The 25,088-nt window shown below is 45.2% G+C and overlaps 1 protein-coding gene across 6 annotated transcripts in view; it reads left to right on the top strand.

Annotated features, from left to right (window-relative positions):
* Dgkg (diacylglycerol kinase gamma) overlaps nucleotides 1–25,088 on the top strand; it is a 207,793-nt gene that overhangs the window by 135,326 nt on the left and 47,379 nt on the right. For all 6 annotated transcript variants that reach the window (XM_047563810.1, XM_047563811.1, XM_047563809.1 and 3 more), the window contains one exon: nucleotides 4,875–4,965. In XM_047563810.1, the coding sequence (XP_047419766.1) occupies nucleotides 4,875–4,965 (91 nt within the window). The remainder of the gene's footprint in view (nucleotides 1–4,874; nucleotides 4,966–25,088) is intronic.

Genomic DNA, 25,088 nt, shown 5'->3' with positions numbered 1-25,088 from the left:
GACTGGGATGTGGCTCAGTGGCTAAGCAATCCCTGGTTTAAAAAAAAAAACAAAAAAAGTCAGCAGGGTAGGGGTGGGTGTCCATGAGAATAGAATGCATTCATTTTTAACCAAAAAGTGCCTGTGTTAAAAGAGGACAAATAGGGGGCTGGGGAGATAGCTCAGTCGGTATAGGGCTTGCCTTGTAAGCACAAGGCCCTGGGTTCAATCCCAAGCACCACACACACAGACACAAAAAAGAGGACAAATAGAGACAGGCCTGATGGGGCACAGCTGTAGTCCCAAATACTCAGGAGGTTGAGGTGGGAGAATCACAAGTTCAGGGCCAGCATGGGCCACTTAGCAAGACCCTGTCTGGAAAAAAAATCACAAATAGAAACTTTTAGATTTTGAACACATGGTCTCCTGTGGGTCAGTGGTCAAATGTTAGAGTCTAGGTGAAGTTATTAAAAGTATGTAAGCTCTGTGAGGCCAGAGATCCTGCCTATCTTATTTGTCACTTACTTCTAGGTCTTACACAGCACAGGGCCCATAACAGTTATCAATAAATGCTCAGTGGTAGGATGGATGGACAAACAGATGAATGGATGGATGGGTAGGTGAATGGGTGGATAGATGGATGGATGGGCTGAAGCCAAAAAGTGCTATCCTTCAGTTACACCCCTAGAAAATTGATGTCTAGTGCCTCTCAGAAAATGCTGTCTGTCATCTATCATGTTATCTGAGACAAAACTTGAGGTGTCACTTTGACTAACTCTTTTTCACTCACTCCTCACAATTAGCCAGCTCTGTCAATGCCACCTTTTAAACGTTAGCTTGTGAATCTCCCCCAACACCTTTTACCTTTATTCAGACTCTTCCCAATTCTCTCCTCAATTCCTCTACCACATTCAAACTGTTCTCCAAGTCTTCAGTTTCTGTGTTAGCCCTTTCAGTCCATTCTCCATAGCTGCACACAATGATCTTTAAAAAATACAAATATGCCAGACACATCGGTACACACCTGTAATTCTAGCAACTTGGGAGGCTGAGGTGGGAGGATTGCAAATTCAAGACTAGCCTGGGCAACATAGAGAGACCCTGACTCAATAAAAAAGGACTGAGATGTAATTCAGTGGTAAAGTGCCCCTGGGTTCAATCCCCAGTACCAAAAGGTAAAAATTTTAAAATTATACAAAACACGAATCTGATCAAGTTACTAATACCACCACCTGCCTCACTACCACTTAAGGATGGTCCTCGACTCCCTATGGACTTTAAGATCAAACTCAGATACCTAAGAGTAGCATCTCTGTCTTCACAATCTTGCTCCAGTCTGCCTCTCCAACCAAACCTGGCCAAGCCCCACCTCGAGTTCTAATTCAGTGCCTGGCACTATGGTTTAAATGTGGTTTGTCCCCACCAAAACTCATGTTGAGCCTTGGTCCCCTGTAATGATGTTGAGAGGTTGGTGGGGCCTTTAAGAGGTATTCAGATCATAATTCCTTCATGAAGGAATTAATGTAGTTCCCTTGAGAGTGGCTTGTTATAAGGCACATTCAGCTTCCTTAAGTCATTCTTTTTTTTCCCCTTGATTTGTTCTTGCTTCCTCTCTCAAACATGTGTTCCTTCCGCACACACCCACTTCTCCTTTTAGCTTCTTCACCATGATTGTTGCAGAAGCCAAGCCAGCACCATGCTCTTAGAATGGAAGCTAAACTAACCTCCTTTCTTTACAAATTACCTTGTCTCAGGTATTTTGTTATACTAATGGAAAACAAACTAAGACACCTGGGCTTCTTCCTCTTCCTTGAATGCTTGTCCTCCACTTTCTCCTTGAATGCTTGCTCCAACTTCCCCTCACCATCTAAGATTTCGGTATCCCTCCTATGTACCCCAGTACATAGTACACAGTGCATCACAAAGTAGTCTGCTTCCTTGCCTCTCCTTTCAGGTTCCTGTTTCATGGAATGCTGCATTTGTTCTTGACTGCATCTGGTACACCCTTTCCTGGTCCCTGGCACAATGAATGTTTGTTGAATTATAAATATTTTGTCTTGCATCAAATGTGCACTTTCTCAGAAGCATATATGCAATCACATCGTATCTTTGGCTAATCATGTGACTAGTCAAAATAATTAACCAAGGATTTGGGTGTGGTCTATGACTCTGGAAAAAAAAATCTATTAAATTAGTCATGAGGGGGAACATACATTTTAGCCAAAAGTGAAGACATTTGATCTAACAAGTATGACTATATATTTTTCTTGCCCAGAAAAATATGACTACATAATATCTACTGCTATACAACAAAATCTATCATTTTTGCTTTACCGTTATTCAAATATGTCAACTGAAGGTACTAGCTAATAGTAAGTAACTAAAGTTCTTGATAAGCAACGAGTATTATGTGAAGCACTTTGCTGTTATTTAATCTTCTCAACTATCCTTTGAAGTAGATCTTACTATCTCCATTTTACAGATGAGAAAACTGAGGTTTAAAGAGATCAAACAACTTTCCAGAAGTAGCATAGCCAGCAATGGATGAGTAGTGCAGTCCTTCTGCGATACTGACCTTCTTAACTTTATTAGATCATCAGGAGAACCATGAATGGACAAAAAAATAGCTGTGGCTTCCGGAAATTTTTATTAAAACTCTAAATCTCCTGTCAATAACTTTCCAAAAGTCATGATTCAGACCAGCAGTGGTACTTGAAAATGGACTCACTATGCAAGTCTCCTGGCTACAGAGATGCTCTTGCTGCTAGAAAGGGATGCTTGACCTTGGTGATTCCTATGATCTGTGCTGTTCCTGTTACTTGGTCTCTTCCATCGTTGACTGTTGAAAGGCAACTGACTCTCATTCTGTTCTCCCTGAGGAGTTCACTCCTTCAGGTCTAATGAGTTCTGTCCTTGTCCATGGTTTTCACGCAATGAGATCTACAGCAATGTTTCTCAAAGTCCTGTCCACTGACCATACACATAACGATCACTAGGACACTCATAAAAATGCATATTCTTGGGCTTCACCCCACAACACCCTACTGGAGCTCTGGAAGCAGCATTTTAATCACATTCCTTAGGAAATTCTTATGAATACTAACATTTGAAAACTATAGATGGAGTCTACTTACAACCACCAGCAACAACTTGTTATAAAATGAAGAATCACATGCTCCGGCCCTGAACTACTAAATCAGAATCTGCATTTCCACACATCTCTGTTGAGAGAACCCCTATTTAGAACAATGCTCCCCAGTGTTTTTTACATCATGGCATGCTTAAAAACTGAAAACAGCTATTCCTGACATTGACTATATAGCTGTATCTCAGGCACACCTGTGCATGGCACACTAGATGAGAATCACAGGTCTAAATCACTCCCAGTCCTTCCAACTTTTTTATAAGGCTTAATTCCTTACACCTTACTTGCTCTTATTTCCTTCATCATTTATCACTTATTTTTATGCACACTAATGATCAAAAAGGCTACTTCCCAACCAACTAGATCTTAGAAATCTTCATACAAATGGAAGAACACAGTCTCACCTCCAAATTCTAGGTAGACTGTTGGAGAAATGATGCAGAGAAGATGTCTGTCATTCTGATGAGTCATCTGCTATGGCTGAAGGAAAATCAGAAAGAAATAAGAACCTTCCTCCCCTCTGGAGAATGCTCCTTCCCCTTGGTCCACAAATCTAAGGACAGAGGATTAGCAACATTCTAGGTGGCTTCCTCTCTCCTGAGTGCCAGAAGGAATGTGATTTTGCTTAATCCTTCCTTAGCAAAATCTGTCAGCTTGTAAACTGGACAGGTGTCCCTTCTCTTAGCCAGACCCTGATAATGGGGTGACAGTTGGGGTGGAAGGAATGGAATACCTTCAGAAACACTTCCTGGTGAGACCATCTGATCAAAACCACCAAGTATCAGGCACACCATCTGACTTTGCAAAGCCCCAGCTACACAGGAACCCCATTGATTGCTTTTCTCTCTCTCTCTCTCTCTCTCTCTCTCTCTCTCTCTCTCTCTCTCTCTCTCTCTCTCTCTCTCTCTCTCTCTCTCTCTCCTCAAGCAAATGTTCAAAAAATTTAAAGTTTGAAATGGTGAGCTCCTACTCTGAAAAGCACATTTGACAACATCTACCTCTAAATGAAGGGTCATCGTGGTCTAAGCAAATATATTTGGGTGGGGGGGTGACTACTGCTATCAAACTCTCCTGCAATCTATTGCTTCTCTCTGCTTCCCCCAGAGAAAAGACAAAGCATCACATATTTTGGCTGTGTAAGTGTGGTGTGGATCTATCTCCTCTGTCCTAAGACTGCACGCCCGAAGTCTCAAATGGCTCCCCTGTGGTACCTCAGCCATACCCAAAAGAGGGCTCTACCTGAATTCCTCTGAATTACTAGTTGAAGAGACAGTTACCAGACCAGAGCATGTTGTCATTTGCCACCTCTGGTTGATTTTCCTTGGAGCTCTTTCTTGATACACTTCAAGGCAAGCAGGCCTTTCTCCTGCTTGCTTCGAGCTGCATCAGGAAAAGTTCAGAGAAGTCCAGAGAGCAGTTACCAGTTCACCCAGAGTTGTCATGATGTATGAGAAATGAGGGGGTTTGGGGCTGAAGATGTAGCCCAGTGGTAGAGCACTTGCCTAGCAGGCCCAAGACCCTGGGTTCAATCCCCAGCACTACAAAAAAAAAAAAAGGAAAGAAAGAATGAGGTTTTATCTAAGGTCCCAGCAAGAACAGTTGGTAATTGATCATCTGATTAACAAGTACTAAACATGTAAGATTAGGGAATGCTTAGGACTTGGGCCTCCTGGACCAAATAACATAACTCTGTTCCTTGACCATTTTAAGTACAGAATATTGAGCCATGTCTCTGCTCCGTGTGTTCCAGGATGAAGAACAAGCTGTGGTACTTTGAATTTGGCACCTCAGAGACCTTTGCAGCCACTTGCAAGAAACTCCACGACCACATCGAGTTGGAGGTAAGCCCCAAGTGGGGAGAAGGCTTCCTGAGCTGGTTTCTGTTCCTGGAATATCATACATGCATTCTCAAGACGTAATCTCTTGGGTCCTTAAGAGGGGAGCCAGAGAGCTCCCTTTTTTTGTGTGTGTCTGTCCTGTCCCCACACACCTCCATGAGAAGCCTCCAGTTGCTGGGTCTATCCAGGGAATCCTTGGGGCTCTGGGACCCTCAGTCCATTCTGGCTCTCAGCCATCCTTCAGTGTGACCCAACTGCTTCCTTCCCCACTCCTCCAAAGAGACAAGGACAGTTACCACCAGCACAGGGTGAGGGGCTGCTGTGGGGTAGAGGTAGTGTCCCAAGCCTGGAACTGGTGACCATAAAAGCAGCAGAGTGAGGGGCTTGGGGGTAGAGAGTTGACCAAACCGCTCCCAGCTCACCCACTGGCTTCGGGGAGCTGCTCTCAGGTGTGCCCGTCAGCCTCGTGAGTGTGCAGCCTGAGCAGTCACAGAGCCCCCTGTGTTCAGAAGGGTCCTATTCCAATGCTCTTCTGCCTTTGGCCTGAAATTCTTGAGGATTTTTAAACAAAGCACCCTGCCTTTTCACTCTGAACTGAGCCCCACCAATTACACAGCTGATCCCACTGGCGCGTTCGTGTGTTCCTAACTCTTGGGCACTTGTAGCAGCCTGCCTCGGATGCCTGTCCTGTTGGCACCCTCCCCTGGTAGATAAGCAGCCTCGCTTCCCACCCCCACCTCTCTCTAGGGCTGCTCTCCCCAAGTCTCTCAGGGACTGCTGTGAGCACCTCTCCTTGGTCTCTAGCCACCCAAAAGCCTCCATGACTGTGCTGGGGCCTGGGCATCCCTTTGAAAAGAGCGTTAGGCCTGCAGTACTGTGGGAAAGCCCCACCACGCCACTCCCTGCCGGAAGGGAGGCTGTGTGCACACTCCCAGGGAGTTTTCACAAACAAACACTAAGCCAGAGGTTCTGAGCAGCTCTATTTGACTCATCTGCCTGCCTGCCTCTCCCCTTTGGTTGCTAGGTTACTGACACCAGGGTGGGAGGCACCGATCCTTGGCTAATCCCCTGTACTTTTGGCCAGCTCAGTCAGTGGGCACAGAGGCCCAGGAGCCAGGGGAACTGGGTCCCCAGGTGGTAGATGGCTGAGGTCACCTGCACCTGGAAGAGGCTGAGGAGCCAACCCTGCTCTATTTACAGGCAAACACACTGCCAGGGAACTGTGGCTGAAGGAGGAGGCTTTGGCCAGGGGATTGAGTGTGGCCAACAGAGATCTGTGTGCATTTTTCCTGTTGGCACGATCGCCTGGTGGGATCTCTTTAAATGTACCACAAGTGAGGGACAGCCCTGGCCTAACCGCGGCCAGCTGCACACAGCGCCTGCCTGTTCTCCCTGCAGCTGGCCTTGCCTCCAGGGCCCGCCCTCCTGGCTTCAGGCTGGCCTTGCCCCACTGTCCCCTCTGGGTCCAAGACAGAGCAGCACTTCCTCAAATGCAGGGGGGCTGGTGTCTAGTGGCAAAAGACACTGGTGGCTTCTGGAGGAGTGGGGTTGTTCACACTGTGGGTTGTTGGGACTTTTCAAAAGCACTTCCTGTTTTCCTTATCTCCCTAGAATGAGTCTTTTTAGTATTTATTCATGAGGGTAAGCTGGAGGAAGTGGGGGTAAGGTTGTCATGTGACAGTGGCTTCTGACAGCCCAAGAGATTGGGGCAGGCACCATCTCTGCATTCAGAGAACAGTGGGTGTATGGTCCACCCACTATTGTGTGAGCCAGAGGGGACTGTGGGGTGGAGGGTGGGGGACAAGGCATGTGAGTGACAGGTGTAAAGAGAATGCAAAGCAGAGCAGGTAGTCGTGAGAGCATCAGGGACCTCAGGGAAAGCAGGTGAGAGAAGCGACACGTTAAGTGACCATCTAAACGTGGCTGCTGCAGCACTCAGCAGCCCAGGCCTGTGGGGACTCACCAGCCCCAGGTCAGTGAGGCCCAGAACACCCCATGCAGGTATTTCTACCTCATTTCACTGTTTTCAAAACTCTGCCACAGCCTTTATTCCAAGTCACACAATGGCCTTGTGAACTAAGTAGGCCAAGGATTATTCCATTATCACCTCCATTTTATGAAAAAGCAAACCAAGGCAAAGATAGTTAGAAGGGTAAATAGAAGGGAGAGAAAAAATAAAAAGGGACAAAGTCACATGCTTTAACTGCCTACCATGACACATCCTCATTTGATAGGAAAACCATCGAGGCAAGTATTGCCACATTTTTAAGATGATGCTGAGATACCTTCAATACTTGATCGAGACTTCATTGCTGGAAAGTGGGAAGAGAAGATTCCAGGTCTCCTGGAGTGAGTTGGGCAGAGATTTACCTACCAAGTGTTAAAACCCAGCAAATCCTTCAGCCTGGGTCCACAGTTCTTTATTCCTCCATGATCTGTGGGACTGTTCGATTCCCTCTCAGTTCAGGCAGTTTCACGACTCTGCAAGAAAGGATTCTCAAAGATCAGAGAACACAGTCCTACTGTTCATTTGAGGAAGGAATCAGAGATTCAGGCGGACAGCAGGAGACAGTAGGAGAGGAAAACTGCCCTAAAGCTTACAAAAGATTTTTCCACACAGCATCTTACTTTATCTTGATCCACGGGACACGCTGGGCAGATATTCATGTCCTCACTCTGCAGATGAGGAAACTACAGCTGAGGGGTTTGGTGACCTGAGAAAGGACACAACTGTAAGGAACTCAGGGAACAGAGAGTGAAGTCCATTTATTTCTTTTTGATCACTTTAGTCAAAGGTTGGATGGTGAAACTAAAGCCCAAATGAGACTTTGCAGGGAAGTTCTCCACTGAAAGTCATTCATGTGGTTTACAGACTCTCTGAGGCTAGTAACTGACTGAGAAGGAATAGGAGACTTGGTTCCATCTCTGAAATAAGGCTCATACCCACTTGAGACAAGAAAATAGCCCAGGAAATACAAGATGGTGTGTTTCCTTAACAAGTGCTCACTTAACAAGTGCTAAGGAAACTTGATTCAAAGAGTCCCGGCAGCCACCCTAGTCAGATCACTCTAGACCCTATTTTGGCAGCCCAATGACTCAAGCAGGGAAGGAGGTGACCCCAGATCTATGACTCACCTGCAGAAACTTGTCCAGGGCTGCAGTGAAGGGGCCCCAACTGAGACTCACAAGGCCTGGGATTAGCCTTGTTCTATTCTTGGGATAGGTGATTTGCTGAACTATATATCTGAGTCTCAGTATTCACATCTGTATAATGGAGTAGAAGGGAACTGACCTATCTCTTTGATTATTTGAGTTAGACTTTTGAAGCCTTGTGTTTTTTAAGTTAATTATTTAATTCATTTAATTTAATTACTGATAGGGAAATTTACTTATTTATTTTTGGTCTGGATGAAACGTAGGTACTCTTTGCTACTGACCCCAGCGCATTTGATTTCTTACTTTGAGACAGGCTCTCACTAAGTTGCCCAGGCTGACTTTGAACTTGGAATTCTCCTGCCTCGGCCTCCAGAGTTGCTGGGATTATAGGCACGTGCCCCGGCACCTCTTTTGGGGTCTTGTTATTGTTGTTGTTTTATTTTGTTTTTATTGAACTGGCAGTAGTGCTGAGTGTCTCCCTAAATCTGCAAAGCAGCTTTAGGTGGCAAGTGTCCTAATCACCTTCCCAGAGCAGGGGAACAGGAGGCTGAGAGAAGGTAAGGAGCTCACCTGAGGTTCACAACTATGAGTGGTCAGGTCAGACTTCCATCCCATTTGCCAGAAACGCAAGAGTGTCAGGGTCAGAAAGGCACTTGAGAAGCTCAGTCTAGAGCATATGCTCTCAACCTGGTATGGAACCTATCCATTCTGCTAATTATTCACAGTCTCTGATTCATTGTGACATTCAGATAACGTTAAAATCAGGCATGAGATTTTTATCTTTATCAAGAAGGGAGCATTAAAAATATTGCAAATGGTCTCCATAGAAGAACTAAGAATAAGGGCTTTACTTGCAATTTGGGTGCTAGATACTTTCTGAGTGTATGGGCTTTACCTGGAACAGGGGCATTGGATACTCTGCTTCCAAGGCCTCCTCTCAGGGTACTCTCCGATGCCTCTTTGCTTCCAAAGAGACCCTTTATATTTATCCTAACCTGATTTCACCTGCATAAACAGGTGAGGGAGGCTCACAGTGAGTCACCTCCCCAAGCCCAGGCTCAGAATAGCCTTGCAAAGATTTTTAGACGTGATCACAGTTAGGTTGAAAAAACCAGGCAAGCTGCAACTCGAGCATTCATTTTACATTCTGCAGAAATATTTCATTTTTCTGCCTAAAAATAAGAACTCCCCCAACTCCTTGATAGTTAATCTAATCTTTAAAACAATGTTCACAAGGCTAGTCAGTTCCACTAAAATGAACCCACTACTGGGAAACATAAATGCAAACTTAGAAGCTGTTCAAAAAATCCACTATATGTGGGGAATCTCTGTATATTGTCACCCTTTTTCACTGAGATTTTAAAAATAACAGAAAATTATTGAGGACAGTCTTATCAAACACTCCCACTTCCCCCTCATTCAGAATTGATTTTTCAATATTGTATCTTATTTCCTTTCAGTATTTTTCATCAAAGAAATAAGACACTACAAGTAAACCTGAAGTCCCCCGCACCCCCTTTGTGCTCTACAACCTGTGTTTTTCACTCACCCTTGTGTCCCTGAGCTCTCTTTGCGCTGATGTTGCTAGAGCTTGTTCCTTATTTTTACCTGCTCTCTAGTGCTCCATGGATGTCCTAGCCACTGTTGGCAAGGAGGAGCAGAAATGGGTGGGGACTCTCAGAAACTGCTGGTGGGAACCTGCGTGGTAGACCCCCTTGGAGCGGAGTTGGGTAATCCACACTAAATGCATTTATGGACTATCTGACCCAATAGGTGCTTCTCACCCTAGACCTGGAGAATTTCCTGCGTCTGAGCCTGAGATGAGCTTGGGAGTGCAGTGAAGGGCTTTTTTTTTTTTTTTTTTTAAACAACAAAACAGAACCAACCAGGCTGGGCACACCTGTAATCCCAGCAGCTTGGGAGGCTGAGACAGGACAATCTTGAGTTCAAAGCCAATTGCAATTTAGTGAGGTCCTAGGCAACTTAGTGAGACCCTCTCTCTAAATAAACTACAAAAAAAGGGCTGAGGATGTGGCTCATTGGTTAAGTACCCCTGGGTTCAATCCCCCGTACCACCCAATTAACTGTATTGGTCTAACACCTTAAAAAGAGATTGAGTGACTCTACCAAGTGCCACTGAATTGAATATTTCAAAATGATTAATTTTGTCTTCTGTGAATTTTACCTTTCACCCCCCCAAAAAAAAATTAGTTTAAAAATGCAGAGTGAACTAGGTACCATATCATGATCTGGGTGGGTCTCACCTATGAGAATCCTAAAACCTAAAAGTAGCATTGAGCACCATTTGACCCAGCTATCCCACTCCTCAGTATATACTCAAAGGACTTAAAAATCAGCATATAACAGTGATGCAGCCACATCAATGTGTATAGCAGCTCAACTTACAATAGCTAAACTGTGAAACCAACCTATGTGCCCTTCAACAGAAACATGGATAAAAAAATGTGGTATATATAGATGATGGAACATTACTCAGCCTTAAAAAAGAATGAAATGATGGCATTTGCCAGTAAATGGACAGAACTGGAGAATATCATGCTGAGTGAAATAAGCCAATCCCAAAAAACCAAAGACTGAATGTTTCCTCTGATATGTGGATGCTAATTCATAATAAAGCGGGGAGGCTAGGGAAGAACAGAGTTACTTTAGATTAGGTAGAGGATAGTGAAGGGACAGATGGAAGGAGGTAGGGGGAAGGAAGAATAATAGAATGAATCAGACATTATTACCCTATGTACATGTATAACAATACGACCGGTGGGATTCTACATCATGTACGACCAGAAGAATGAGACATTATACTCCACTATATATGATGTATCAAAGTGCATTCTACTGTCATGTATAACTAATTAAAACAAATTTTAAAAGAAGAAATGTGTATTATAAAAGCTACTATTTACCAAGTCAGCAGAAGATGAATAAATTTGGGGGAAAATTTTTAAAAAATTAAGCACAGCTATATGTGCATAAAGAAGTTTCATAAAGAATGAGTCAGGCCAGACACAGAGGCACAGGCCTGTAATCCCAGCTACACCAGAGGCTGAGGCAGGAGGATCCCAAGTTCAAGGCCAGTCTCAGCAACTTAGCGAGACCCTACCTCAACATTTATAAAGGGCTAGGGATATAGCTCAGCAGAGTCAGTCTCTCTCCATTCAATCCTCAGTACTGCAGGGTGGGAGTTTAAAAAAAGAGTCAATTTAAGATTAGGCAGATTCCTTCAGCTACTCTAGTCCAATCCAGTGCCATTATTTTTCAAATGAGAGAAATGAAGGACTTTATAGGTTCAGTAGCTTGACCCAGTTCACCCAGCCAGAATGTTACAGAGAAGAACCCGTGGCTCTCAAACTGTAACAGGGGCACTCTCTTATTCCGCCTTGCCACCCACCCGCTGGATAACACACTCTTAAACTGAAGGAGATGAGACCTTTAAGCCTGGGTCTCTTCTGTCATGCTATGAACCTTCTCGGCCTGGGCAGGTAGAGCCTGCCAGAACTTGGAGTAAGAAGGGCAGAAAGTGACCGCTCAACCCAGCCAGCCAGCCACAGGGAATGAAATGGAGGGGAACCTGAGAAAATAAAAGGGGCGACCAGATGTGCATCAAACCCTAGAGGCAAAAGTAAGACTAGAATGCTCTTTAGAGAGACGTCCTCCTTCTGGTCTGTCCCCTTCCCCAGTCAAGTCCAGCGCTCCCCTCTTTCTAGCATCATCCATTGCGTGAACGTGCAGTTCAGCTCTCGCCACTTCGGATTTCCTCTTCTTGCCCACCTACTTGTTCTCCCTGCTCAGAGGCCTCTACCTGGCTTTCTTCCTGCTCCCTACTGATACGTGAGCTACCCTCTTTCCCCTCTTTGCAAAGTAATGCAAATGCATGGTTAGAATATCTTGAAATATGGAGGGGCAAAAAGAAAAGCGACCCAGAGTCTCACCAACAGATCAGCACCACTGGAACACTAGCCTCATTTCAATCCCATAATAATATTAGCCTCCTCGTGTCGTTAACATCAGGCCTCCTGAGGACCTCTGGGATCGATTGTTTGGTTTTGCTAAATCATCATCCATTGTTAAAGGCAGCACATCATCCCCATCTCTCCACTTCTTTCAACCATGCATTTACTACCAGTTTCCTTGGCTGATGCTTAGAATTGTTCCGCTGACCAAGGAGAAATTGTTTCTGTCAATTTTCCCTTAGAAAAATCTATTGTTTGCTTGCAGTTCTGATGCATAACTTTTTCTCTCAAACGACCCTCTTTCATTTCCCTCAAATGTGTACCCTGTAGTTCACGTCAAGTCTCTACTCCTCCATATGCTTTTATTTTTCAGTTCTTTCCCACTTCCTTTGTTCCTGGTGAATTGCTTTGATTTGCTTTTGTCTTTAGATCCCTGGTGATATAGACTTTGTGTCTTCCAAGGACTTAGGAATAACTTTTAAAGATGAAGTTTAATGCTCACACTTTCTCCAAGTAGTTGGGTGATATACAGTAGATTTGACAGACAGGACCCCAGGAAATCTCAGAGGACCAAGGCTAGAGGTCACATGATTTACATGCTGTATAAGAACCCTCTCCCCCAACAGGTTTCTGGAAGATGCTGTCAGCTAACCTCTGCCCCAAAGGGCTTAGCTTTTTAGCCAACAAGGTCTTTTGGTAAAAGAGTAACTTTTCCCAAGCAATGGCCACCAAACAATTACATCTTTTAAGTAAAAATGAACTATGAGGCCCCATCAGTGGGAAAGTTATTCATTCTCTTAGACATTTTAGAATATTGAAAAGAATCTGTGGTCTCCATCACCACCTCCAGATACTTGGGGGACCTCAGGGAGGAGAAACACTTCAATTCTTTTTTTTCCTCTACAACTGAACTATTAGAGAATTGTAAATACAAATATGTCTTGTTGACTGGAGCAGATAAGTCTGTTTTCTTAACTTAGTATGGGAGGTCATAGATTTGCTGATCCTAGTCTTCCTTAGAGAAGGAGCAAAGATGGTAGGAGAATTGACTCTTAAAGGGAGGACATAGAATCTCACAAGGGATCGGATAAATGCCTCTGAACAAAAATACATGTTATAACTCAAGTTTATAAGGATTGACAAATGAAGGACAATAGTGGCCACTCACTGAACGTAGCCAGCTCTGTTCTGTCACTTTCAGACATTGTTTTATTTAATCCTCATAACAATTGTGCCTAGTGTCTATTATTCTCATTATTTAAACAAGGAAACTGAGTCTCAGGAAGTAAGTACTCCAAGATTAGATGAGTTTCAAGCCTGCATTTGTGATGCCAGTCTCATGTGTCCCCACAAAGCCAGGTACACCCAGTAGGAGATGTCCTCTGCATTACACTTCTGCTTTCCACCTAATTCATGTTTCTAGTTGATAGAGGACTTGGCATGCGGATTAGGTAGTCAGCTTTGTGAAGCAAGGACTTTCTTATTCATCCTGTATTCCCAGGCCCATCACAGAGTCTGAAATGAAGTGCTTCCTCAGGAGTTATTTGTTGATTATAAAATTAAACCAGAGTGTGAAAATCCCATATTTAGTGTGAACATTAATAGAAATTGCCACTTGACCAGCCTTAAGTCACACCTTTTTGTTGGAAGCCACTAGAATAAAAGGGACTTATCCTGCTCCATTTGTACCACAAAGTGGGGGGTGGCAGAGCTTGCAGCCTGGCACTTGGGCCTTCTCCTAACCCTGCACCAAGTGGGAAGACCTCCCACGCCCTGCTCTGAGCTGTCACTGGGATCTTGGAAAGTAGCAGAGGGTCTGGGACAACTGAGAACCAGGACAGGAAATGCCAGGGTTCTCCCACCTCTTTCCCACCAGAATTAAGACAGTGAGTGGGCAGAACCCATATGGCAGCAAGGGTGCTGGGCAGTTGTGGGGTTGGAGGACATAATCCTGCAGGGCAGAAGAATGGGTCTCCATTCGGAACCCTTTTTATTGCCCAGGGGCCTACCTGCCCTTGAGTTCTGCCGGTCCCTAAGGCCACCAGTTTTGCTCTGCCTGCAGGAGAGTTGGACTCCTCAGAAAACCTCCTCCAGCCCAGATTGGTGTCAGCTCCTCAGACAGACAGCAAAACCTATTAATCTGCATCCAGAGCAAGAATACCTTAACACACCAGGGTTTTTCTAAGCTTGGGGAGAGCAGAGTGGTGGATAGGAAAAGGCTTTGCCCTCTGTCCAGCTCTGAGACAACCCACCACCATGAGCTCTGAGAAACGGCAGTCTTGTTTTGGAAACTGGCACCCAGTGCCGGCTCACTCCTGGAAATGAATCAGGGCCCCCCACCCCCAGCTGCAGTGTTCTACTTCCAGCGCCTCTGCCAACACCCCTTCCAGCTGCCCCTCTCAAAGGCACCATTGTGCCTGCCTGGCACAGCAACAGAGGAGGGCTGAAGAGGAAGAAAACATTTTCTGCCCATGGGTTGTTCTTAAGCAGGTTGTGTGTACATGGCTTCAGGGCTGCATTCCCTGAGCCCACACAAACCCGCCAGAACTCCATCATCCCTGTCACAGATGGCAGCCTCTTTCCAGTGTAACTGGCCCTCCACGGCTCACTTCGCGTCAGAGAACTTGAAACACACAGCTGGGTGGACGGGGCTGGACAGAAAGGAGGAGGAGAGTGTCACAGTGACACTTTCTCCATCCAGCACACTTCAGTCTGCCAAAGTAAATTCTGAACTCGGACTCTCTGAACTGGAAAGGGTAAGTCCCACTTACCACTCAATAAAAGATTCATTCTAGCACATTCTGATAAGTGGGCCTCCAGCCTCCTGAATACTCCAAGGATAGGAATAGGAGGCTCACTGCTTCTCAATAAGCCTGTTCCATTGTTGGACAGTGCTGATTTTCAGAAAGTTCTTCCTAATGTCGAATGAGAGTTGTGTGTCCTATTCCTCGCCATCCACTTCCCTGGTCAACACTTGGTACAACACTTGGAACAAACTCAGTACACAGTAAGCGTTTGTGAATTAAACGGACTGGATTCCTCATTCATTGGACCTATGTTCATCCTCCAGAACCACACAGAACTTTCCTCCTTGGTCCTCCACATGTCCTCTCTTCCTAGGGCTAAAGATGTGTCTTCCACATTGCCTCCCATTAATCTTCACTGGGCTACACGTCCCCAGTTCCTTATATGACTGCATTTATAGACATGTAACTATCCTGACCACTCTTCTCTTGAGAGATTCCATTTTTTTTTTCAATGTCTTCTTTAAAATGAAAAATTGAGTCAGGCATGGTGGTGCACACCTGTAATCCCAGCGACTTGGGAGTCTGAGGCAAGAGGACTGTGAGTTCACAGCCAGCCTCAGGAACTTAGCAAACCCCTAAACAATCTAGTGAGACCCTGTCTCTAAATAAAAACTAAAAAGAACTGGGGACATGGCTCAGTGATTAAGTGCTCTTGGATTCAATCCCTGGTACGAAAGAAAGAAAAGAAAGAAAGAGAGAGAGAGAGAGAAAGGAAGGAAGGAAGGAAGGAAGGAAGGAAGGAAGGAAGGAAGGAAGGAAGGAAGGAAGGAAGGAAGGAAGGAAGGAAAGAAAAGGGAAAACTGCATTATCTTGAATGTTTCTAGAATACTCCCAATGTGGTCTCATAGGTAACAAAGCACACAATTAACAGGCATCCTAAGTTGAACTGGCTTCTTGATTTTGCAACTTGTCCTCATGCAGGAAACCCGGATGCTGACAAAGATACCACAAACCCTGGACAAAGACCTTCCTTAGTTTCAATGTTTCCTCATTTGCAAAAGTGAGGGTACAAATACTGACATTTCAAGGTTGTAAGGATTAGTCATAAAATACATGAAGTGCCTGGTTCCTAAGAGTTACTCAATAAATCAATTAATATTATATAACATATATGTGTATCACTATATTTATCTAACTGCCCACAACAGACATCAGCTCCTTAAACAATATAAACAACCTCTCTGAATACAGATTGACCTGCATGCCAGGCCAATTTTTGTATGTAGATAGTACTAGACTATCTTTCCAGTAATGCTGTCACCCCTCGTCAGTAACTCTCAATATAGCGCCTTTTCTTCCCTGACAAGATCAGATTATTAACACTAAAAGCTTTCTCTCTAGTTCTTCTCTAGGGAAAACAGATATCATTGTTTGCCCTGGGTGTTTTTCTTTCAGTCTCAGTAAATTTCTCTATTTCTGGCCACATATCTTGCAGATATGAAAATATCTACTTCCTTTTCTGTTTTGTTGCCTCCAGTCAGTGGGGTCCTGGAGCCCCAATTTTGGCTGCATCTTTTCTCAGCTTTCCTTTGGACGATGCCTTCTAGATCCTTGAAATTGATGATAGTGGGAGTGTTTACACCATAGAACATAACAGAGTTACTTTTTTGTTTTCCTGGAGAGCCTGTTATTAAGCATTTAGCAGCAGGCGTCTGTTTCGACCACTGATCTGCAATGAGCACCTGGAGGACAGGGACTCTCCACCCCCAAGGTCCAGCAGAGAAGAAGTAGGCTCTCATTATTATTGATGGGTGGATGAGCGCTTTTGTCCTTCGTCTCTTAATGCCTCTCTCATGTGACGTGTACCTTCTATGCCCTATTCTTGGTACCATATAGGTCTGTGGATTTCCTATAGCTGTTGATCAGAGGACCACTTTGTGCAGACTTGGATTAACCCTCCACCTCTCTCTCTATCTGGGACATTCAGTCCACTTTATTTGGTCACTATATTCTATCAGAGAGGTTGGGAGCATTCATCTGGAAGGAAGGAAATCTTGCCAGATTTTTTTTAAGGAACGCCTTGGTTTCCATATTAGGATTTCTCCACACATTCTTCCTTTCAATTCACAAATGTGTTGGACACCTGATGTGGGTAAGCCATGCCAGGATCTATGGAGAACACAAAGCTGAGGGTCCTATGTTCTCACCTTCTAGGAGCTTCAGATTTCCTGGGGTTCAGGTGAATATGCATAACAGAGAACAAACATTCCATAGATGAGGGGAAAGCTAAGCAATGCAAATCTAGAGGAGGGGGAGATTATTTTCTAGCTAGAGCACTGGGAATTGCCTTCTAGAAGAGATGCTTCTCTGCTGGCAGGGTAGGATTTTATGAGGAATACAAAGAACCGGTGGGCAACTTGGGCATTTTGCAATAGCAGAAAGAAAAGTAGGCCCCAACACTGTGGGACCCAGCTAGCAGTTTTCCTCACCTACTCTCCTCTTTCCAACCAAAGGAGATCTTACTGGGTTAACATTCCAGCCTGCCAAGCCAGTCAGAGGGCGGCTCCTCTCCTCCCACCCTAGCTAATTTATGCTCCCACTGTAAATGAACGTCACCACCTGTCCTTCCCAGGCTCTATAGGCCCCTGCGACTGCACGGGGAAGTTCACTGATGCCGTCTGTCTAAAGTCTTTTCTGTGTCCTGTTCCTTCAAAAAAGGGGTGGAGAGGGAAGAGGTGGTCAGGTGTATGTCAGTTACCTCTCTGCCCTTCAGTGACTATCTGAGGCTCTGACATGGAACCCAGGCCTCCAGGGAGACCATCCTCGCCTCCTGCTCACCACCAACCCTAGCCCAATGGAACCCCTGTTCAAGTTTGTCCAGACATAGTCCACCTCTTCCTTGATCTTCTCTCTTCTTCCCCACTGAAACTGAAATATTGTTTTTGCTAAAAATGGGTCCAGTATTTCCTTCTTTCCTCTTCAAGAGACCTATGCTCTGCCCAGTCTTCTCACTCACTGAGAAAAGAAAGGACACCAGTATCAGTCCCCAGACCAACATCATACTACTCTTTTTAGCATCTTCTCTTCCATTCTATCTATATCCCATTCTAGCATCTCCAATTTCCTCTTCTGTCTATGCATTCATTCATCCCACAAGCATTAATGGAGTATCTTCTCTGCCTCAAACATCATGAAGGCCTTATCCTCAATCACATCATCCTTTTAGAACCCATCTTCCCTCTCAGGTCCCATGTTACCACCAAACTACATTGCTCTTCTGACCCTCAGACCATGCTCCTTTACTATCACCATCCCTGGAGTCCCTGGTTCAGCCCTTCAGGTAGCTGTGTAAACTGGGTAAGGCAATTAACCAACTTTTGACCTTACTGATTTAGTTTTGGTAATTAGGAGTGCCCTTCAGTGTTCCATCTGGCCTTATCATTCTGATATTCTGTGCTTGGCCTTCCATCCAATGACAGAGTTCCTCTTTGAAAAGTCACTCTTGACTTCTTGGTTGTCAATTCAAATGTCCACAGGTCTAGTTCTAGCTCATCTGAGTCTTGTGGCCATTGGGCCATTGGGCCATTCCCTTGGCCTCTGTAGCCTTTGTTTTTCTCATCTATAAAATGAGGTAATTGGATTGGGTGACATTGCAAGATGTTTCAGGTCTTTGATTCTGTGAGAGGACAGAACAGAGAAGAGAGGGAAACAGAGAAACCCTTTTTGGAAAGTACACAGGGAAACTCTGAGAGAAAGTGGGATATGTAGAGTTTTGAAAGAAAGGTAGAGAGGGAGGGCATTGGAAAGGCACAAGTGTACCCAAGGGCATCCTGTCATTACCAGACTGTGATAAGGGATCTAGGCCAGGATCATCACAGGCTCATGAAGGCTATAATGGGAGGTTTAGGGTGGCAACACCTGAACCCACTGATCCATCTGAACCTCACCAAAAAAACAGACAACCCAACCTAGGCCTGCTAATGAGATGTAATAGGAGGTACAAAGCCCCACTAATGAAGTATTCTTGCCAAAAAAGCCAACACTGTATCTGATCAAGGTCTTAGTGTAAAAAGACTAATTTAGTAAAATGCATGGGATAGACTGGGAATATTTTTGTTTGTTTGTTTGTTTTGTTTTTGTTTTTGTTTTTGTTTTTAAAGGCACCTCAGAGATGCAGTTAGCAAAGTGCACACTCTGGGAAACACTATATTCAGCCTTATTCCTCAAGGTACGGTCCAGGAATGTGAATCATTAGCATCACCAGGAAATGTGTTACAAATGCAGAATCTCAGGCCCAACCCTAGACTTCCTGAATCAAAATCCTATTTTAATACCCCCCTCCAAGTGATTTGCATGCACATTAGCGCTTGAACAGCACTGCTTTTCAGGACAAATGACCAACCCATTTCTTTCCAAAGAAAGTTCAGAGAAAGAAAGAAAGGGGGTGGGGTGGGGAGAGAAAGGCAAACCAAGAAAAAGAAGTAGAGAATTTATAGATCAAAAGAAACCCAAGCCCTATATATCAACTAAATGCAATATGGAGACCCTTCAGACAAACCAGCTGTTTTTTAAAAAAATGAGACTACTCAGGAAATTTGAACAATTACGGATGTTTATTGATTTTAAGGAACAGTGACAATGTTGAGCTAATTTTCAAAGTCATCACTTAAAAATACACAGTATTTATGGATAAATGATAAAAAATTCAAGATTAGATATAAAGTAGTTCAGTACGGATGTGCAAAGAGAACTCGGGTTGATTTAAAACAGTATTAGCTGGGAATTACTAATTGCTGAGGTTGAGTTTTGGGGTAGATGGGGGTTATCATTCTATTTTCCTGTGTTTGGAAATACCCATAATAAAAAGATCTAAAAGAAAGACCCCGGCAGAGTCCCTGGAGGCCTGGGTTTCACCTCCAAACTGGCCTACAGGAGGTCTTTCCCTAGAGCAACCAGCCCAGCGAGGGCTGTGAAATGTGCGCTCCAAACCAGAGAAAATTTTGCCTGATGTACGGCATGGCGAATGGAGGTTAGAAGGGAGAAATTCCTAGTTGCTAAAAACTGAAACAGGTCATTAAGTAGATTGTGGGATCTCCTGCTCTGAAGACCCGCAAGACGGGGTCAACGGGGCTGATTTGGAGGGGGCCTCCTCCCCTGCCTTTTCAGGTCACCGTGGTGGGCGGGCAGGAAGGGCGCGCAAAAACCCACGGTGGAGCGGGGGAAGTATCCATGCCCTCCCTCCTTCACCTCCTCTGCTCTTTGTCCCTCTTGGTGAGGACAGAGAACTGGGCGAGTCCAGGTTCTGCCCAGAATTATGGGATTGTAGGGATCCAAGACATCAAGGGCGGGGTGGGGGTGGAGAGGAATACGAATTCCCAGTGCGTTTCATTTGCACATAAATACACATTCTCTCCTAACCTAGTCTCTAGTTACCTACGCGTTGGCCCTCCAGCCAAACCAGCCAACCATCCCTGGCTCAGAGAGAAACCCAAACTGCGAGGTATTGTCTTCGCCAGGGGACCAGTGAATCGTTGCCGACAGCTGCGGGCGGGCCCCGCGGGGCCTGGGAGGAGGCTCCGACAGATTCCTGAACTGCTTCCATGTGGACAGGAGTGGAGTTGGCCTCCCTGTACCCCGACTCCCACCTCGTGCCCGAAGAGCCTCCTGGGACCCAGGCGGCCCGCCGTCGGGTACCTGGCCGCCGGCGCACACCCGAAGCAGGATTCGGGCGTGTGCGCACTGGCTGCTCCGGACAAGAGCGCTCTGTTTCAGCTGCGCACCGGCTATAAATACCTGGTGCCGCTGCAGCGCTGCTCCGCTTGGAGGGGGACCTGCCAACCCAGCCGGGGTAGGATGGCTAGTGGCGCGCGCGGGGACCGCCGCCCTCGTTGCTGTGTCCCCAGGAGACGCCCGTGGTGGGAGTAGGGAGGAGGGGGCCGGATGACGTCATGGAACAGTTGGAGGATTTAGCTCAGGAACCCGCCGGGACCGGCGTTCCATTTAGGCTGACTGTGTTCCACTCTCAGCTCCACTTTCTCAGATTCAGCACACAGCCTTCCACCTTTCCCGAAAGCCGGGGTTCTGAAGGAAATCAGTGTATGATGGCTAGGCCGAGAACTCCGGAAAACGGGTACACGGGCGTGGGCTGGCAAGGCTCTCACCAGCACAGCCGGTTAAAATGCTTCCAGCAAAGCCTCAAGTAGTGACTGAACTGATTTCAGGGAAGAACTATGCCTCATGGCACAGGGATTGAATAAAATGTAATGATAATGCAGATAGTTATGGAGTGCCACTGCATTCCAGAGACCAGTCGAACCCTGAGATAGATGTTATTCCCCCTCCACATTTTACCTATAACAAATTAAAGCTCAGAGAGGTTAAGGAACCAATCCAGAATCACATAACTGTCGACTGACAAAGCCAAAATTTAACCCATATCTCCGTCTCCCACCCACACCCTTCCAGACACTACATTGCTTCTCACTTTTCAAGTAGGTGCATTTCAAGGGCTGGGACATCAGCCATCAAGAGAACCCAGGTTCCTATTACTTTCTCTGTTTGCCTCATCTACAGAGTAAGATCCACAAAGATTAATGGAGGAAGAGGGTAGACTATCAGAAAGCAGAGTGAGAACTATCTCCTTTCCCAGGGAGAGGTTAACAATTGACCAGGTTAACAGCTAGCCCTCCTAGATGGTTATGATTAGAGATGGAGAGGACAGAGTATATAAATGTAGTAGGAAAGAAAGATAGCTGTATGGAATTCCTTTTGCCAAGGAGTATGCTGTGAGTTTTGTTGTTGTTGTTGTTGTTGTTTTGTTGTTTTGTTTTTTGTTTTTAACAAACCTGGCTCAGAGACAAGATATAATAATACTAATATCCAACACTGTTGTGCCAGGCACTGCCCTAAGCACTTAGAACATGGAGCAGTAGTGGGAGATTTCAATAATTCAAACAACAGCTGGAAGTTTAATTTTGCTATAAGTCTAGCATCAGCACAAATCCCAATTTGCCTCACTGACTCATCTCCAGAGTAGGATCTAGCATCTGATGCCTGGGTTTGTATCCTAGCTCTGCCACCTGTACATTGGCAAGTTCTGTAGCCTTGAGCAAGCACCTTTGCCCCAGTAGACCTGTCCGTTGGGGGTAGCAGTGGTACTTCTTCATTGTGTTCATGGGATGTTGTAGGTGAAGGGCCAGCACCTGAGGAAGCAATCGCCATGCATGAGCTGCCAATGTTACCTCCCAGAAGTTATGGTGCTGTTTCAACCAACAATGAATAAATTGAGGTGATGTAGAAATAACTATGACCAAGAGGGGACGTGACCATTAGGTCTAGGAGAAGATAAGGGAAGGGAGACAACGCTGGGCTCATTTCAGAGAGTGTGGAGGAAAGTGTGACTTATGAACTCTAGCCTAAATTTCTAAGTAGGAATATGTGTATGAAGGATGGAAGGGTAAAGGGCATTCCAAAATAAATTTCCGACTAGTCTTTAATCATATTGAGAAGAAAAAGGAAAGGAGTTTGTGTTTGGTTCTTAAGTCACTGTGACAGCACCCAGGAGCTGTAATAGACCCCATGCTTTAAGGGGACTTGTGTGCATACTTGCAGGGACAGGGTGGGTGCAGGTACCTGGGTGTGACCACACAAAAGCAAATCAGATCTCTGAGCCTGGCTTCAGGCAAACTGAAGGCCAAGGAGAATGGTAGACAATGTTCAAAGCAAAACAATAGTGAAAACATGGAAAGCAGCACTTGACAAGGAGCCTGCCATTCTGGGAGTTTTTCTTCTCCAGAGTAGTAGCCCTAAACTAAAAATGAAAGAACAGATGCTGAAGCCCAGGGTAGATCAACAGAGACTTAACTGACCTTGGGAAACACACACACATTTGAATCCAAGTTGCTGGACAAACCTCTAGATGTCATTCAGGGCCCACTGTGGCAATTCTAGAAAATGGAGTAGGTTCTATCCAATGAGAAGCAAATAGACATGACCCAGTTTTCAAAAAAGAAAAGGGCATATCCTGGAAACCACATATGGATATATTGTATTCCTATCCTTGGCAAGATTCTAGAAGATGTAATTAACACAGAGATATTAGTGAGTTAATATAAGTTCTCTTATTTCTTTCCTGTTAGAGGTTGTAAGGGAGTCATGTAGAAAATCTTATTTGATCTCAGCACAGTGTCTTATGTTTTGATGGAAAGAACACTGACTTGAGGCCTCGAGACGTGGATTTTAATCTATTCCACCATTAATTAATTAGATAACTAGAGGGAAGTTTTTACCTCACCAGGTCTCTTTTATGAAATATGGGGCATGTTCTCTTCAGTCCTGCTCATCTCTAAGTTCCATGATTCCACCGTGTAATGGAAAGTGGGCTGATTACAGTACAGTGCAGAATGCAGAATACAGAAGGTGCAGCCCCAATAGAACAGCCCCAAGGGCTGCAGGTGTACCGTGAATGGGCCCAAGGAAAGGAACTGGTCCCTGGTTTTGCCTTTGTACTTATGTTAATGACTTAATCCCCAAATGAGGAGAGAGCTAGGACCAAGGGTCACAAATGAAGATTTGATTGGACTGGAAGTGTTTGGACCTCCAGTCAGGTGAAATTAATTAACATAAATGCAAAGTCCTATGTCTAAGGTTTTTTAAAGCCTGCACATGGAGCATGGTGGCCCACATCTGTAAGCCCCACTATTTGGGAGACTGGGGCAGGAAGATCACAAGTTCAGGGCCAGCCTGGGAAATTTAGCAAGACCCTGTATCAAAATAAAAATGAAAAAGGTTGGGAGGATAGCTCAGTGGTAGAGTAACCCTGGGTTAAATCCCCAGCAACTGCCCCCAGGAAAAATTATCCTATATAAGTGGAATGTAGGGAAGAACTGGCTTAGAAATAGATCAGGGGATAAAGGTCCAGGTGACTGAGATGACCACCCTTTCACTGTGAAGGGATGCCATCACCTAGCTGTTAATGGAAGGGCCAGCATAGCTTTCGCTGTGTGTAATGGTAAGGGTAATGGAGTGGGCAACCCGTGTTGAGCTCTTACCTGGGCCTTACCCGGTACCTCATTTCTGGGGCATGACAGCATCATGGAATTCCAACCCTGGCAAGTGCTGGCCTCATTGCCACCTCCCCATCAGATCCTGTTTTTGGTGGTGTTCTCGGGCCGAGTGTCTCACCAGTACCTTGGTAACAAACTGGAGCATGTACGTACAGTATAGGACAGCCAAAATGGGAAAGGGTCTGAAAACCAAATCCCGCAGGAGAAGGTTAGGAGAGCAGACAGGCTGAAGCCAGAGGCGTCACAACCGCTGTGGTGGGCAAGGTGGAGACCTGGAGGAATCGTTAAGGCTTGGGCTCTGACTGCCTGCTGCCAATCGGTGTGTTTCCACATATAAGCCACGTGCTGTCAAGCAAGTGACTTAGCTGCTCCTCTGTGCCTCGGTTTCCCCACAGTTAGAGAGACGGTATTCATAGTAGATTATCATGAAGATAATCAAGGAGATGTGTATAGAAGCTAATGTGGCAGATGGCAGTGCTTTATCCATATGCACCGAGATGGTGGTGATCATCAAATGTGACTGCTGGGCTTCCCCATTGGAGGAGAAAGGATGTCATTCCACCTGGCTTCAGAGAGAAGAACGGGACTGATGGATGTGTAGAAGCAAGAAAGAGAGAGAATCTAGGTCCACATAAAGAGACCAAATGTCTGGAGGTCTGGAGTGGAGGGGCTGCATCGGGTAAGAGTCTTCTTACTGGTGTTTACCTTGCAGCCCAAAGGCAGCACTGTGGGTCTTTTTTTAAAAATATATATATATATTTTTGGTATTTGTAGATGGACAGCATGCCTTTATCGTGTTTGTTTATTTTTACATGCTGCTAAGGATCAAACCCAGTGCCTCCCACCTGCAAGGCACACTGCCACGGAACTGCAGCCCCAAGCCCTCCTTTTCTTCCTGCAAAGCCACTAATAGCATCACAGAGCCCCACCCTCATGACTTCATCTCATCCTGGCTACCTGCTCAAGTCCCCACCTCTTAATTCTGTTACAGTGGCTAATAACTCTCAACATGAGTTTTGGAGGAGACCTTCAAACCTTAGTAGTAGGCAAACTTTACAGTATATAGTAGATTTTTTCACATGATTTTGACTTTACCTTCCAACAATAATGACGATAAAGGGTATGGACTTTGTAGTCAAGTTCTCCAAGTTTGAATCCCCATTTTGTAATTTATCAGCTATAAACCT

The sequence above is a fragment of the Sciurus carolinensis genome, chromosome 9 (genome assembly GCF_902686445.1).
Source record: "Sciurus carolinensis chromosome 9, mSciCar1.2, whole genome shotgun sequence".
NCBI classification, from domain to species: domain Eukaryota; kingdom Metazoa; phylum Chordata; class Mammalia; order Rodentia; family Sciuridae; genus Sciurus; species Sciurus carolinensis.
Note: the sequence above shows the minus strand (reverse complement) of the source record. Positions and strands in the feature narration are given on the sequence as shown.